This window comes from Dendrobates tinctorius, unplaced genomic scaffold (assembly GCF_039654945.1).
Source record: "Dendrobates tinctorius isolate UK_male_01 unplaced genomic scaffold, ASM3965494v1 ptg000126l, whole genome shotgun sequence".
NCBI classification, from domain to species: Eukaryota; Metazoa; Chordata; class Amphibia; order Anura; family Dendrobatidae; genus Dendrobates; species Dendrobates tinctorius.
This window is the reverse complement of record NW_027361794.1, coordinates 4,898,263-4,915,643: the sequence shown is the minus strand read 5'-3', so window position 1 is coordinate 4,915,643 and position 17,381 is coordinate 4,898,263. Positions and strand designations below refer to the sequence as shown.

The 17,381-nt window shown below is 51.8% G+C and overlaps 2 protein-coding genes across 2 annotated transcripts in view; one reads left to right on the top strand and one right to left on the bottom strand.

Annotated features, from left to right (window-relative positions):
* Positions 1-17,381, bottom strand: part of LOC141047240 (uncharacterized) — a 640,258-nt gene that overhangs the window by 542,729 nt on the left and 80,148 nt on the right. The gene's annotated exons all lie outside the window — the stretch shown is intronic.
* Positions 11,158-17,381, top strand: part of LOC141047223 (uncharacterized) — a 50,669-nt gene continuing 44,445 nt past the window's right edge. Inside the window, 5 exon segments of the mRNA XM_073542176.1 lie at positions 11,158-11,175; positions 16,321-16,470; positions 16,600-16,779; positions 16,862-16,985; positions 17,069-17,166. Coding sequence (XP_073398277.1) covers positions 16,393-16,470; positions 16,600-16,779; positions 16,862-16,985; positions 17,069-17,166 — 480 coding nt within the window. The 5' untranslated portion in view covers positions 11,158-11,175; positions 16,321-16,392.

Genomic DNA, 17,381 nt, shown 5'->3' with positions numbered 1-17,381 from the left:
GTCAGAGTCTGAGTCAGGCATTAGGCATCATCAGTGACTCGGCACGCCTCAGTGCAAGTGCTCCACACTCCATAGCCAGCGTCTTTAGTGGCGTTCATGGCAGTGACGCCGCGCGCTCAGTGGGCCTAGAGGGACTCTAACCACGCGTCCTTTGGGGTTGAGTCCTGTGGCCGCTTTCTGTGTGCTCATTGGCTGGGCTCTGTGAGCTAAACAGGCCCCGGCATTTATGTTCAGCGGTAGTGTGGCTCTGTGAGTTAACAGAGTTCGCTCCTGTTCACACCGGGTGAAGTAACCCACATGAGACCATTCCACACCGCTTTATACTTCCGCCATTACCTAGCAGCAGTGTACCACCTCTGCACGGTGGACCCCGGGCTGCGAACGCACCTACTATTTTATAATTTGATGCATTCTGCCAGCCCTAACACAGGCTTTATAGTGAAGGGACAGGAGTCAGGGCCTGTTCCCAGGAGCTACAGTCTGAGGAAAGGGCCAAAAAGCCTTCACTAGACCTCTGTACAGCTGTATAATGAGGCCCAGGCTTTATAGTGAAGGGACAGGAGTGAGGGCCTGATCCCAGGATCTACAGTCTGAGGAAAGAGCCAAAAAGCCTTCACTAGACCCCTGTACAGCCGTATAATGAGGCCCAGGCTTTATAGTGAAGGGACAGGAGGGAGGGCCTGTTCCCAGGAGCTACAGTCTGAGGAAAGGGCTAAAACGCATTCACTAGACCCCTGTACAGCTGTATAATGAGGCCCAGGCTTTATAGTGAAGGGACAGGAGTGAGGGCCTGTTCCCAGGAGCTACAGTCTGAGGAAAGGGCCAAAAAGCCTTCACTAGACCCCTGTACAGCTGTATAATGAGGCCCAGGCTTTATAGGGAAGGGACAGGAGTGAGGGCCTGATCCCAGGAGCTACAGTCTGAGGAAAGGGCCAAAAAGCCTTCACTAGACCTCTGTACAGCTGTATAATGAGGCCCAGGCTTTATAGTGAAGGGACAGGCGTGAGGGCCTGGGGAAAGGGCTAAAAAGAATTCACTAGACCCCTGTACAGCTGTATAATGAGGCCTAGGCTTTATAGGGAAGGGACAGGAGTGAGGGCCTGATCCCAGGAGCTACAGTCTGAGGAAAGGGCCAAAAAGCCTTCACTAGACCATAGTACAGCTGTATAATGAGGCCCAGGCTTTATAGTGAAGGGACTGGAGGGAGGAAAGAGGGGTAAAGGGGGTTGTACACATAGCGATATCGCTATGTGTGATACTTACCTCTGACAGGCTCCACCGCTGTCCATCGCTGATTGCGCTAGAATGTCCGGCTCTATTTCTCGTCATCAGCTTCCTGCTGGCGCCGACGAGCGACGCGTGGAGGCGGGCGGTAGGACGTCAGGATCGCTGAGTGTGAAAGGTGAGTATCGTCCGCTGTATCGCTGCATCGCTGTGAGATCTTTCTGTGTGAAAGCTCACTAGCGATCATTTAGCGATGCACCAGCCATCCTGACAGGGTCGGATCGCTGGTGCATCGCTAAATGTAAAAGGGCCTTAAGGAGGAAGAAGAGCCGGACTGCCCATCACTACACAGCAGAGTCCTGCATACACTCAGGCCCCTGATCATGTGACCCCTGACTCCTCCCCTCCTGTGACCTCATCACAGGTCCTGTGCACACAGAGCAGCCATATATGTGGAGTGCGGCTCTGCGGGTGGAGGTTGGTGCTGGAGGCTCCATTATTCTCTATGTGGAGTGCGGCTCTGCGGGTGGAGGTCGGTGCCGGAGGCTCCATTATTCTCTATGTGGTGTGCGGCTCTGCGGGTGGAGGTCGGTGCTGGAGGCTCCATTATTCTCTATGTGGAGTGCGGCTCTGCGGGTGGAGGTCGGTGCCGGAGGCTCCATTATTCTCTATGTGGTGTGCGGCTCTGCGGGTGGAGGTCGGTGCCGGAGGCTCCATTATTCTCTATGTGGAGTGCGGCTCTGCGGGTGGAGGTCGGTGCTGGAGGCTCCATTATTCTCTATGTGGAGTGCAGCTCTGCGGGTGGAGGTCGGTGCTGGAGGCTCCATTATTCTCTATGTGGAGTGCGGCTCTGCGGGTGGAGGTCGGTGCTGGAGGCTCCATTATTCTCTATGTGGAGTGCGGGTATGTGGGTGGAGGTCGGTGCTGGAGGCTCCATTATTCTCTATGTGGAGTGCGGCTCTGCGGGTGGAGGTCGGTGCTGGAGGCTCCATTATTCTCTATGTGGAGTGCGGGTATGTGGGTGGAGGTCGGTGCTGGAGGCTCCATTATTCTCTATGTGGAGTGTGGCTCTGCGGGTGGAGGTCGGTGCTGGAGGCTCCATTATTCTCTATGTGGAGTGTGGCTTTGTGGGTGGAGGTCGGTGCTGGAGGCTCCATTATTCTCTATGTGTAGTGCGGCTCTGCGGGTGGAGGTAGGTGCTGGAGGCTCCATTATTCTCTATGTGGAGTGCGGCTCTGCGGGTGGAGGTCGGTGCTGGAGGCGCCATTATTCTCTATGTGGAGTGTGGCTTTGTGGGTGGAGGTCGGTGCCGGAGTCTCCATTATTCTCTATGTGGAGTGCGGGTGAAGGTCGGTGCTAGAGAATAATGGAGCCTCCATGTGCAGTGCGGCTCTGCGGGTGTAGGTCGGTACTGGAGGCTCCATTATTCTCTATGTGGAGTGCGGCTCTGCGGGTGGAGGTCGGTGCTGGAGGCTCCATTATTCTCTATGTGGAGTGTGGCTCTGCGGGTGGAGGTCAGTGCTGGAGGCTCCATTATTCTCTATGTGGAGTGTGGCTCTGCGGGTGGAGGTCAGTGCTGGAGGCTCCATTATTCTCTATGTGGAGTGCGGCTCTGCGGGTGGAGGTCGGTGCCGGAGGCCCCATTATTCTCTATGTGGAGTGCGGCTCTGCGGGTGGAGGTAGGTGCTGGAGGCTCCATTATTCTCTATGTGGAGTGCGGCTCTGCGGGTGGAGGTCGGTGCTGGAGGCGCCATTATTCTCTATGTGGAGTGTGGCTTTGTGGGTGGAGGTCGGTGCCGGAGTCTCCATTATTCTCTATGTGGAGTGCGGGTGAAGGTCGGTGCTAGAGAATAATGGAGCCTCCATGTGGAGTGCGGCTCTGCGGGTGTAGGTCGGTGCTGGAGGCTCCATTATTCTCTATGTGGAGTGCGGCTCTGCGGGTGGAGGTCGGTGCTGGAGGCTCCATTATTCTCTATGTGGAGTGCGGCTCTGCGGGTGGAGGTCGGTGCCGGAGGCTCCATTATTCTCTATGTGGAGTGCGGCTCTGCGGGTGGAGGTCGGTGCTGGAGGCTCCATTATTCTCTATGTGGAGTGCGGGTATGTGGGTGGAGGTCGGTGCTGGAGGCTCCATTATTCTCTATGTGGAGTGCGGGTATGTGGGTGGAGGTCGGTGCTGGAGGCTCCATTATTCTCTATGTGGAGTGCGGCTCTGCGGGTGGAGGTCGGTGCTGGAGGCTCCATTATTCTCTATGTGGAGTGCGGGTATGTGGGTGGAGGTCGGTGCTGGAGGCTCCATTATTCTCTATGTGTAGTGCGGCTCTGCGGGTGGAGGTAGGTGCTGGAGGCTCCATTATTCTCTATGTGGAGTGTGGCTCTGCGGGTGGAGGTCGGTGCCGGAGGCTCCATTATTCTCTATGTGGAGTGCGGCTCTGCGGGTGGAGGTCGGTGCTGGAGGCGCCATTATTCTCTATGTGGAGTGTGGCTTTGTGGGTGGAGGTCGGTGCCGGAGTCTCCATTATTCTCTATGTGGAGTGCGGGTGGAGGTCGGTGCTAGAGAATAATGGAGCCTCCATGTGGAGTGCGGCTCTGCGGGTGTAGGTCGGTACTGGAGGCTCCATTATTCTCTATGTGGAGTGCGGCTCTGCGGGTGGAGGTCGGTGCTGGAGGCTCCATTATTCTCTATGTGGAGTGTGGCTCTGCGGGTGGAGGTCGGTGCTGGAGGCTCCATTATTCTCTATGTGGAGTGTGGCTCTGCGGGTGGAGGTCAGTGCTGGAGGCTCCATTATTCTCTATGTGGAGTGCGGCTCTGCGGGTGGAGGTTGGTGCTGGAGGCTCCATTATTCTCTATGTGGAGTGCGGCTCTGCGGGTGGAGGTCGGTGCCGGAGGCTCCATTATTCTCTATGTGGTGTGCGGCTCTGCGGGTGGAGGTCGGTGCTGGAGGCTCCATTATTCTCTATGTGGAGTGCGGCTCTGCGGGTGGAGGTCGGTGCCGGAGGCTCCATTATTCTCTATGTGGTGTGCGGCTCTGCGGGTGGAGGTCGGTGCCGGAGGCTCCATTATTCTCTATGTGGAGTGCGGCTCTGCGGGTGGAGGTCGGTGCTGGAGGCTCCATTATTCTCTATGTGGAGTGCAGCTCTGCGGGTGGAGGTCGGTGCTGGAGGCTCCATTATTCTCTATGTGGAGTGCGGCTCTGCGGGTGGAGGTCGGTGCTGGAGGCTCCATTATTCTCTATGTGGAGTGCGGGTATGTGGGTGGAGGTCGGTGCTGGAGGCTCCATTATTCTCTATGTGGAGTGCGGCTCTGCGGGTGGAGGTCGGTGCTGGAGGCTCCATTATTCTCTATGTGGAGTGCGGGTATGTGGGTGGAGGTCGGTGCTGGAGGCTCCATTATTCTCTATGTGTAGTGCGGCTCTGCGGGTGGAGGTAGGTGCTGGAGGCTCCATTATTCTCTATGTGGAGTGTGGCTCTGCGGGTGGAGGTCGGTGCCGGAGGCTCCATTATTCTCTATGTGGAGTGTGGCTTTGTGGGTGGAGGTCGGTGCTGGAGGCTCCATTATTCTCTATGTGTAGTGCGGCTCTGCGGGTGGAGGTAGGTGCTGGAGGCTCCATTATTCTCTATGTGGAGTGCGGCTCTGCGGGTGGAGGTCGGTGCTGGAGGCGCCATTATTCTCTATGTGGAGTGTGGCTTTGTGGGTGGAGGTCGGTGCCGGAGTCTCCATTATTCTCTATGTGGAGTGCGGGTGAAGGTCGGTGCTAGAGAATAATGGAGCCTCCATGTGGAGTGCGGCTCTGCGGGTGTAGGTCGGTACTGGAGGCTCCATTATTCTCTATGTGGAGTGCGGCTCTGCGGGTGGAGGTCGGTGCTGGAGGCTCCATTATTCTCTATGTGGAGTGTGGCTCTGCGGGTGGAGGTCAGTGCTGGAGGCTCCATTATTCTCTATGTGGAGTGTGGCTCTGCGGGTGGAGGTCAGTGCTGGAGGCTCCATTATTCTCTATGTGGAGTGCGGCTCTGCGGGTGGAGGTCGGTGCCGGAGGCCCCATTATTCTCTATGTGGAGTGCGGCTCTGCGGGTGGAGGTAGGTGCTGGAGGCTCCATTATTCTCTATGTGGAGTGCGGCTCTGCGGGTGGAGGTCGGTGCTGGAGGCGCCATTATTCTCTATGTGGAGTGTGGCTTTGTGGGTGGAGGTCGGTGCCGGAGTCTCCATTATTCTCTATGTGGAGTGCGGGTGAAGGTCGGTGCTAGAGAATAATGGAGCCTCCATGTGGAGTGCGGCTCTGCGGGTGTAGGTCGGTGCTGGAGGCTCCATTATTCTCTATGTGGAGTGCGGCTCTGCGGGTGGAGGTCGGTGCTGGAGGCTCCATTATTCTCTATGTGGAGTGCGGCTCTGCGGGTGGAGGTCGGTGCCGGAGGCTCCATTATTCTCTATGTGGAGTGCGGCTCTGCGGGTGGAGGTCGGTGCTGGAGGCTCCATTATTCTCTATGTGGAGTGCGGCTCTGCGGGTGGAGGTCGGTGCTGGAGGCTCCATTATTCTCTATGTGGAGTGCGGGTATGTGGGTGGAGGTCGGTGCTGGAGGCTCCATTATTCTCTATGTGGAGTGCGGGTATGTGGGTGGAGGTCGGTGCTGGAGGCTCCATTATTCTCTATGTGGAGTGCGGGTATGTGGGTGGAGGTCGGTGCTGGAGGCTCCATTATTCTCTATGTGTAGTGCGGCTCTGCGGGTGGAGGTAGGTGCTGGAGGCTCCATTATTCTCTATGTGGAGTGTGGCTCTGCGGGTGGAGGTCGGTGCCGGAGGCTCCATTATTCTCTATGTGGAGTGCGGCTCTGCGGGTGGAGGTCGGTGCTGGAGGCGCCATTATTCTCTATGTGGAGTGTGGCTTTGTGGGTGGAGGTCGGTGCCGGAGTCTCCATTATTCTCTATGTGGAGTGCGGGTGGAGGTCGGTGCTAGAGAATAATGGAGCCTCCATGTGGAGTGCGGCTCTGCGGGTGTAGGTCGGTACTGGAGGCTCCATTATTCTCTATGTGGAGTGCGGCTCTGCGGGTGGAGGTCGGTGCTGGAGGCTCCATTATTCTCTATGTGGAGTGTGGCTCTGCGGGTGGAGGTCGGTGCTGGAGGCTCCATTATTCTCTATGTGGAGTGTGGCTCTGCGGGTGGAGGTCAGTGCTGGAGGCTCCATTATTCTCTATGTGGAGTGCGGCTCTGCGGGTGGAGGTTGGTGCTGGAGGCTCCATTATTCTCTATGTGGAGTGCGGCTCTGCGGGTGGAGGTCGGTGCCGGAGGCTCCATTATTCTCTATGTGGTGTGCGGCTCTGCGGGTGGAGGTCGGTGCTGGAGGCTCCATTATTCTCTATGTGGAGTGCGGCTCTGCGGGTGGAGGTCGGTGCCGGAGGCTCCATTATTCTCTATGTGGTGTGCGGCTCTGCGGGTGGAGGTCGGTGCCGGAGGCTCCATTATTCTCTATGTGGAGTGCGGCTCTGCGGGTGGAGGTCGGTGCTGGAGGCTCCATTATTCTCTATGTGGAGTGCAGCTCTGCGGGTGGAGGTCGGTGCTGGAGGCTCCATTATTCTCTATGTGGAGTGCGGCTCTGCGGGTGGAGGTCGGTGCTGGAGGCTCCATTATTCTCTATGTGGAGTGCGGGTATGTGGGTGGAGGTCGGTGCTGGAGGCTCCATTATTCTCTATGTGGAGTGCGGCTCTGCGGGTGGAGGTCGGTGCTGGAGGCTCCATTATTCTCTATGTGGAGTGCGGGTATGTGGGTGGAGGTCGGTGCTGGAGGCTCCATTATTCTCTATGTGTAGTGCGGCTCTGCGGGTGGAGGTAGGTGCTGGAGGCTCCATTATTCTCTATGTGGAGTGTGGCTCTGCGGGTGGAGGTCGGTGCCGGAGGCTCCATTATTCTCTATGTGGAGTGTGGCTTTGTGGGTGGAGGTCGGTGCTGGAGGCTCCATTATTCTCTATGTGTAGTGCGGCTCTGCGGGTGGAGGTAGGTGCTGGAGGCTCCATTATTCTCTATGTGGAGTGCGGCTCTGCGGGTGGAGGTCGGTGCTGGAGGCGCCATTATTCTCTATGTGGAGTGTGGCTTTGTGGGTGGAGGTCGGTGCCGGAGTCTCCATTATTCTCTATGTGGAGTGCGGGTGAAGGTCGGTGCTAGAGAATAATGGAGCCTCCATGTGGAGTGCGGCTCTGCGGGTGTAGGTCGGTACTGGAGGCTCCATTATTCTCTATGTGGAGTGCGGCTCTGCGGGTGGAGGTCGGTGCTGGAGGCTCCATTATTCTCTATGTGGAGTGTGGCTCTGCGGGTGGAGGTCAGTGCTGGAGGCTCCATTATTCTCTATGTGGAGTGTGGCTCTGCGGGTGGAGGTCAGTGCTGGAGGCTCCATTATTCTCTATGTGGAGTGCGGCTCTGCGGGTGGAGGTCGGTGCCGGAGGCCCCATTATTCTCTATGTGGAGTGCGGCTCTGCGGGTGGAGGTCGGTGCTGGAGGCTCCATTATTCTCTATGTAGAGTGCGGCTCTGCGGGTGGAGGTCGGTGCTGGAGGCCCCATTATTCTCTATGTGGAGTGTGGCTCTGCGGGTGGAGGTCGGTGCTGGAGGCTCCATTATTCTCTATGTGGAGTGCGGCTCTGCGGGTGGAGGTCGGTGCCGGAGGCTCCATTATTCTCTATGTGGAGTGCGGCTCTGCGGGTGGAGGTCGGTGCTGGAGGCTCCATTATTCTCTATGTGGAGTGCGGCTCTGCGGGTGGAGGTCGGTGCTGGAGGCTCCATTATTCTCTATGTGGAGTGCGGGTATGTGGGTGGAGGTCGGTGCTGGAGGCTCCATTATTCTCTATGTGGAGTGCGGGTATGTGGGTGGAGGTCGGTGCTGGAGGCTCCATTATTCTCTATGTGTAGTGCGGCTCTGCGGGTGGAGGTAGGTGCTGGAGGCTCCATTATTCTCTATGTGGAGTGTGGCTCTGCGGGTGGAGGTCGGTGCCGGAGGCTCCATTATTCTCTATGTGGAGTGCGGCTCTGCGGGTGGAGGTCGGTGCTGGAGGCGCCATTATTCTCTATGTGGAGTGTGGCTTTGTGGGTGGAGGTCGGTGCCGGAGTCTCCATTATTCTCTATGTGGAGTGCGGGTGGAGGTCGGTGCTAGAGAATAATGGAGCCTCCATGTGGAGTGCGGCTCTGCGGGTGTAGGTCGGTACTGGAGGCTCCATTATTCTCTATGTGGAGTGCGGCTCTGCGGGTGGAGGTCGGTGCTGGAGGCTCCATTATTCTCTATGTGGAGTGTGGCTCTGCGGGTGGAGGTCGGTGCTGGAGGCTCCATTATTCTCTATGTGGAGTGTGGCTCTGCGGGTGGAGGTCAGTGCTGGAGGCTCCATTATTCTCTATGTGGAGTGCGGCTCTGCGGGTGGAGGTCGGTGCCGGAGGCCCCATTATTCTCTATGTGGAGTGCGGCTCTGTGGGTGGAGGTCGGTGCTGGAGGCTCCATTATTCTCTATGTGGAGTGTGGCTCTGCGGGTGGAGGTCGGTGCTGGAGGCCCCATTATTCTCTATGTGGAGTGTGGCTCTGCGGGTGGAGGTCGGTGCTGGAGGCTCCATTATTCTCTATGTGGAGTGTAGCTCTGTGGGTGGAGGTCGGTGCTGGAGGCTCCATTATTCTCTATGTGGAGTGCGGCTCTGCGGGTGGAGGTCGGTGCTGGAGGACCCCATTATTCTCTATGTGGAGTGTGGCTCTGCGGGTGGAGGTCGTTGCCGGAGGCTCCATTATTCTCTATGTGGAGTGCAGCTCTGCGGGTGGAGGGTGGTGCTGGAGGCTCCATTATTCTCTATGTGGAGTGCGGGTGGAGGTCGGTGCTGGAGGCTCCATTATTCTCTATGTGGAGTGCGGGTGGAGGTCGGTGCTGGAGGCTCCATTATCCTCTATGAGGAGTGCGGCTCTGTGGGTGGAGGTCGGTGCCGGAGGCTCCATTATTCTCTATGTGGAGTGCGGCTCTGCGGGTGGAGGTCAGTGCTGGAGGCTCCATTATTCTCTATGTGGAGTGCGGCTCTGCGGGTGGAGGTCGGTGCCGGAGGCTCCATTATTCTCTATGTGGAGTGCGGGTGGAGGTCGGTGCTAGAGAATAATGGAGCCTCCATGTGGAGTGCGGCTCTGCGGGTGGAGGTCGGTGCCGGAGGCTCCATTATTCTCTATGTGGAGTGCAGGTGGAGGTCGGTGCTAGAGAATAATGGAGCCTCCATGTGGAGTGCGGCTCTGCGGGTGGAGGTCGGTGCCGGAGGCTCCATTATTCTCTATGTGGAGTGCGGGTGGAGGTCGGTGCTAGAGAATAATGGAGCCTCCATGTGGAGTGCGGCTCTGCGGGTGGAGGTCGGTGCCGGAGGCTCCATTATTCTCTATGTGGAGTGCGGGTGGAGGTCGGTGCTAGAGAATAATGGAGCCTCCATGTGGAGTGCGGCTCTGCGGGTGAAGGTCGGTGCTGGAGGCTCCATTATTCTCTATGTGGAGTGCGGCTCTTTGGGTGGAGGTCGGTACTGGAGGCTCCATTATTCTCTATGTGGAGTGTGGCTCTGCGGGTGGAGGTCGGTGCCGGAGGCTCCATTATTCTCTATGTGGAGTGTGGCTCTGCGGGTGGAGGTCGGTGCTGGAGGCTCCATTATTCTCTATGTGGAGTGTAGCTCTGTGGGTGGAGGTCGGTGCTGGAGGCTCCATTATTCTCTATGTGGAGTGCGGCTCTGCGGGTGGAGGTCGGTGCTGGAGGCCCCATTATTCTCTATGTGGAGTGTGGCTCTGCGGGTGGAGGTCGTTGCCGGAGGCTCCATTATTCTCTATGTGGAGTGCAGCTCTGCGGGTGGAGGGTGGTGCTGGAGGCTCCATTATTCTCTATGTGGAGTGCGGGTGGAGGTCGGTGCTGGAGGCTCCATTATTCTCTATGTGGAGTGCGGGTGGAGGTCGGTGCTGGAGGCTCCATTATCCTCTATGAGGAGTGCGGCTCTGTGGGTGGAGGTCGGTGCCGGAGGCTCCATTATTCTCTATGTGGAGTGCGGCTCTGCGGGTGGAGGTCGGTGCTGGAGGCTCCATTATTCTCTATGTGGAGTGCGGCTCTGCGGGTGGAGGTCGGTGCCGGAGGCTCCATTATTCTCTATGTGGAGTGCAGGTGGAGGTCGGTGCTAGAGAATAATGGAGCCTCCATGTGGAGTGCGGCTCTGCGGGTGGAGGTCGGTGCCGGAGGCTCCATTATTCTCTATGTGGAGTGCGGGTGGAGGTCGGTGCTAGAGAATAATGGAGCCTCCATGTGGAGTGCGGCTCTGCGGGTGGAGGTCGGTGCCGGAGGCTCCATTATTCTCTATGTGGAGTGCGAGTGGAGGTCGGTGCTAGAGAATAATGGAGCCTCCATGTGGAGTGCGGCTCTGCGGGTGGAGGTCGGTACTGGAGGCTCCATTATTCTCTATGTGGAGTGCGGCTCTGCGGGTGGAGGTCGGTGCTGGAGGCTCCATTATTCTCTATGTGGAGTGCGGCTCTTTGGGTGGAGGTCGGTACTGGAGGCTCCATTATTCTCTATGTGGAGTGTGGCTCTGCGGGTGGAGGTCGGTGCCGGAGGCTCCATTATTCTCTATGTGGAGTGTGGCTCTGCGGGTGAAGGTCGGTGCCGGAGGCTCCATTATTCTCTATGTGGAGTGTGGCTCTGCGGGTGGAGGTCGGTGCCGGAGGCTCCATTATTCTCTATGTGGAGTGTGGCTCTGCGGGTGGAGGTCGGTGCTGAAGGCTCCATTATTCTTTATGTGGAGTGTTGCTCTGCGGGTGGAGGTCGGTGCCGGAGGCTCCATTATTCTCTATGTGGAGTGTGGCTCTGCGGGTGGAGGTCGGTGCTGAAGGCTCCATTATTCTCTATGTGGAGTGTTGCTCTGCGGGTGGAGGTCGCTGCTGGAGGCTCAATTATTCTCTATGTGGAGTGCGGCTCTGCAGGTGGAGGTCGGTGGTGGAGATTCCCCATTACTGACCTCGGGGAAGTTGAAGTGTAGTGAAGTGGGGAAGTGTAAGTTGAAATAAGTCTTGACATTTTACAGTTGGAATAATCTCTCTGGAAAAAGGCTTTACCTTTGCCTGCTTCCCTACTTGTATACCCTCGAGCATGTACACATGCATGTAGCAGAGCAGGCCTTACTAGATTTCAAGACTTTGTACAGTAATATTCTGCTTGAGGATGGTATCAGATGAGTACGACATTTCTTGAAATGAGATCAGTAGAGTGTAGCAGACAAAATGACTTCATGGATTATCTTCTAAAATTCCCTCTTACTCAGACTGTGGAGACCTGTGTGTCGTAACTAGTGCCTTCCCCCCCTTCCTCCAATCCCGTAATGGAACACGGACAATCCTATGTGGGTTGAACAGGTCGGTCACAGTTTATTAATTACATAATCAGAGCAAGGCAATTACACTTCGTAACGGGCGGCTCGCGCCGAGATCCTGTCCGCATTTGACAGGCATGTTGGCCCAACGAATGGTTACGAACCTTTGCCCCCCTCCGCTTCTACCGCTGTGACTTAGTAAAGGTAAAATGGTCAGACATATATTCACATATCTTTATATAATCTACAAATTTAACATCTAAACCCCAGTTAGTATGGCCATACACATCCATTAACACTTATAAAGGAGGGAGGGTGGGACAATAGCACGATCGCTTCCAGGTGTCCGCCGGGATGGAAGAGGGAGTTAATGGCACGGACACCTGGCTTTAACCCCTGTAGGTGTAGCCGTAGGACCCTTCCCCTTTAAGATCTATTGGCCCGCAGGGTCATCCCAATTAGTGCATCACCAAGGGGATTGGTGTGAGGGGGGGGGACTGGGCACTGGCAGTATTTTATTGTTGTTAGATGGGCTCCACAGTCAGAGACGCAATCCTTATACAGTACTGCGCCTGCCATAACTTTTTGACAGGAAGTAGTTCCACCAACTCAGGGGTACTGCGATGGGGAGCAACTATGCCCTCTCGTATGCTAACTTATTCCTGGGCTGATGGGAGGAAACCACAATATTCAGGGATGATCATAAGTGTTGGCATCCATAACTTGGGGTGTGGTATAGATATATTGACAACATTTTTATCATCTGGTCAGAGACAAGTGAACAATTTCTTGATTTTTGTCTTGCAACTTGTTACCATCTTTTCAGTTAGCCATTAAAAGGTATCAACCACTGAGGACTCTCAATTCTGAATATTCTTCCATCTACTGGCTAACACAGCACAAAGATATATATCTTTCCTGTATCATAATGCAGTAGAAGCATTCATAAAGTGTTGTGCCTGCTATCTGATGTATATACTTCTCATCAAGTTCTTGTTAAGTGAAGGCAATTTTATTTTTGGACTTTGGTCTCCCTAATTCATCTCCATATCATCTGGTCTGGACCAGTCAAGTACAACAGCAGCATGCAGTCTGCAATGTTGGGAGATATAGCTCCGTCAAAGAAATAAATATATATATTGTGACAGGGTCACTGGTGCTGTATGTGTGGTGAGATAGCTTTCTTCTGTGATCTAGAAACCCATAACTTTAACTTCATCATGCTGTGTGCTGAAGGAGTTAATCATCTATGAGATGGGACGGGTTTTTAGGTGACTAGGTCAGTTTTTGTTTTATAATAAATTTGCAAAAAATTCTACATTTGTTTTTTATTTCAGTCAAGATGGGGTGCAGAGTGTACATTAATGAGAAAAAAAATGAACTTTTTTGAATTTACCAAATGGCTATAATGAAAGAAAGTGAAAAATTTAAAGGGGTCTGAATACTTTCTGTACCCACTGTACATACATTTTTCCTCAAAAGTTTACATACCCCAGCATAATTTTTGCTTTCTTGGTCTTTTTCCAGAGAATATGAACGATAACACCAAAACTTTTTCTCCACTCACGGTTAGGTGAAGCCATTTATTGTCAAACTACTGTGTTTTCTCTTTTTAAATCGTAATGACAACCCAGCTGACATGTGCCAGCAACAGCCACAGGTGGAATCATGATCCACCAACAACTGTTAATTAGTTAAATGCCGCTGTCAATCTCTGACAGCAACATTTAACTCACATTTGCAGGAAACGCATCACTAATCCCGCCCTTCGATGACCCCCCATCACATGATCGCACGTCACCGATGGGTCGGCATGACAACCAGAGGTCTGCAGCAGACCTATACGGTTGTCATTGCCAGATTGCTGTGAGTGCCACTCCTTGGCACTCATAGCAAATGAGCATTTTTGGTACACACAGGTGAGATCTGATCATCGCCTGTGTGTAGCAGAGGCGATCAAAGTATTGCAGCTTCTCGTCTCCCATGAAGACTATTGAATCATGCAAAGAGTAAAAAAAAAATATTTTAAAAAAAATTTAGAAGAAATAAGAAAAATAAAAATTCAAATCACCCCCCCCTTTCGCCCCATTGAAAAAAAAAAAAAAATCAAATATACACATATTTGGTATCGCCTCATTCAAAATCGCCCAATCTATCAATATCAACAAAGAAATAACCCGATCGTTAAACAGTGCAACAAGAAAAAAAAATTTAAAACGCCAGAATTACGCTTTTTTTGGTTGCCACTATATTGCAATAAAATGCAGTAATGGGCAATCAAAAGATCGTATCAATGTAGAGATGATAACCCTTATCCAGCAGTGGGTGCATCATTTCCCACCCAATTTTCCCACTCGCCCCCAGGATGGGGGGGGATTCAGGGAGTTAATCTGGGTGTCCTTACCCTCGTAGACCCTAAATGTGCGGGTGTACCCTGAGGTACTCTCGCACAATTTCTACAGTTTTATTCCGTACCTGGCCCTCTTACTGGGCAGGTATTGTTGGAATTTTAGCCTCCCTTTGAAATTAACCAGAGATTCATCACTATCGATAGTTCTTTGGGGGTTGTAGGCCTCAGCAAAGTTTCTGCTGATGTGTTCATCCACTGACCGATATTATATGAAAGATCAAAGTTCGGATTGTCTCGGGGAGGACACTGTACATTATCATTATAGTACAAAGATTTTTGGATCGCTTCAAATCGTGTTCTTGTTATGGCCATGTGGAATACCGGAGTACTATAGAGTATATCAGTACTCCAGTAATGCCAAAGCTCTGATTTTTGGATTATGCCCATATGCAGCAAAATGTCATCATCTCTGCTGCATTTACAGGGGTCCATCTGGCGTATGATGATGTGGGATTTTGGGTAAAAAATTGATGGCCATCAAAGTTCGTCTGGGCCAAATTTATTATTTGCTCACTGAAAAAATATGTGAAGAAGTCAGTGTCAGTGAGGCCGGTGGTGTCAAACTGGATTCCTGATCTGCTGATGAAATCTGGAATAACAGGCTGATAATTTTTTTGGGGTGCAATCCATGTTGGAATTGATTGCTGCAGGATTTGGCTGAGTCCTAGGGCGCCTTGCTGGGGGTCCTTCCTCACTAGATGAGGAGGAGGAGGAATGTGGGATTTTCCTCACTGCCTGAGTCCATGTTGGAGACAAGGAAGGATATGCCTCCTCTGGTGAATAGCGTCTTCTTGACAAATGTGCAATTTTTATTTTATTTTTCCAAACTCCGGAGATGTGTGTTACTGGTGCTTTTACACGTATAATGTGTGAGGCTTGTGTACAGGGTACTACTATAAAAAAAATAGAAAAAATGAATAAGAAACAGAAGAAAAAAAATGAAAAGAAAGATAAGATGTAATAAAATAGTTTGTATAAAAATTAGACATTCACTACACTAATGCTCTCTCTATAAATGCAAAAAAAATGCAAAGTACTACATCTGGGCAATAAAAATGAAAAAAGCATATACAGAATGGGAGGAATAGGGCTAAGTGACAGCACATGTGAAAAAGACTTGGGTATACTAATAGATCACAGACTGAATATGAGTCAACAGTGTGATGCAGCAGCAAAAAGGCAAATGGAATTCTAGGATGTATTAACAGAAGCATTCAGTCTAGATCACGTGAAGTCATTATTGCCCTCTATTCCTCTTTGGTCAGACCTCATCTGGAATATTGTGTCCAGTTTTGGGCACCACATTTTAAAAAAGACATCAACAAACTGGAGCAAGTTCAGAAAAGAGCGACCAGAATGGTGATCGGCCTGCAAACCCTGTCTTATGAGGAAAGGTTGCAGGATTTGGGAATGTTTAGTTTGCAAAAGAGAAGACTGAGAGGAGACTTAATAGCTGTCTACAAATATCTAAAGGGCTGTCACATTGTAGAAGGATCATCTTTATTCTCATTTGCACAAGGAATGACTAGAAGCAATGGGATGAAACTGAATGTGAGGAGACAGATTAGATATTAGAAAAAACTTTTTGACAGTTAGAGTGATCAATGAGTGGAACAGGCTGTCATGAGAGGTGGTGAGTTCTCCTTCAATGGAAGTCTTCAAACAGAGGCTGGACAGATATCTGTCTCCGGATGATTTAGCGAATTCTGCTTTGAGCAGGGGGGTGGACCAGATGGCCCAGGAGGTCCCTTCCAACTCTACCATTCTATAAAATTTGCACAACGCAAATAATAATTTTTTTTTTTTTTACAAAAGAAAAATGGACGTCACCAACAATGTAATGCATGCTCTCTTAATGCACTAGCAAATACTTTATTCACCGTAGATAATAATTTTTTTACAAAAGAAAAACGACCGTCACCAAAAATGTGACGTACGCTCCCGTAATTGTAAATAATTGGTGGGGATGGAGTCAGTGACGGACTCTGGCCAAATATGTTTCTAGAGCCGTAGTAGAAGATGAAGATGTCGTCCTCATCATGAAGGAGTTATTTCTCCTGTCCTGTGTAATGAATATCTCCTGCAGTATTGCTAATGCCGATTCCAGTGTCGGGAAATGAGACGAGAATTAGCGTTATGGAAGATGAGTCTATGAGGAACGTATTCAGCTGCCGACTCCGAGGGAGAAACTGCTTGTTGTCTGTGGCCTAAAATATATAGGTTTTATTAGTAGATGTCAAGAAGAAAACTAAATACTGTAAAATAATCTCCTCATATGTTTCCCTTATTATCTCCAGTAATTGTATTATTACACAGGATTTTTATGATGTTACATCGGCTCATCTTCTCATTCAGGTCTCTACAATATCGGATCCTCTCAGTGAAGATCTTCTATAGAAGAGAATTTTCCTGATTTACCCATCAAGGATGGATATGGACAGAGACAAGATGGCGGAGAGGATATTACACCTCACCCTAGAGATCCTCTTCCGGCTTACTGGAGAGGTGAGAGATTCTGATGATGTCACATTCCATCATTCTTATCTATGGGAATAACAGATGGACAGAACTGGAGAGGTGAGGACTCTGGAAATGTCTGTAGTGAGGTTTATTAATGTGTCTCTCCATAACCAGGAATACACAGTAGTGAAGAAGACCTCTAGTGAGCACTGTCAGGACCCTGTGTCTGAGGGATGGGGAAGACCCCTGAGCCCATTCACGGAGCCTCCTCCTCACCTCCTGATACATGAGGACATCAATGACCAGAAGATCCTAGAACTCACCTATAAGATGATTGAGCTGCTGACTGGAGAGGTAACACTGCTGGGAATGCTGGGACATTATACAGTAACACTATGAAGGGATCGGTGGGTGACGGTTTCATTGTATGTGTCAGGTTCCTATAAGGTGTCAGGATGTCGCTGTCTATTTCTCCATGGAGGAGTGGGAGTATTTAGAAGGACACAAAGATCTGTACAAGGACGTCATGATGGAGGTTCCCCAGCCCCTCACATCACCAGGTAATAGACAGGACTAAATACACACGGCCTATAATTATCTCTATGTAAAGAATGAATTCAGTCCCTGTATGTGTTTCCTCCAGATCTATCCAACAAGAGGACAACACCAGAGAGATGTCCCTGTCCTCTTCTGCCACAGGACTGTAAACAAGAAGATCCCAATGTTCCTCAGGATCATCAGGTAGATGGAGAGAAGGTGTCAGGAGATCTCCCCTATGATGTGTAGACGGCTGTGAAGGTCTTGTGCTCAGTCTTGTTTTATCCACTAGTATTATATGTTTTATACTTGTGTAATGAGGATGAAAATTAGAGAGAATTATAGGTGATACTGTGACAGCTATATATCCATTATACAGTGTTACTACATCTTTTATATATACATTATGCAGGTGATAC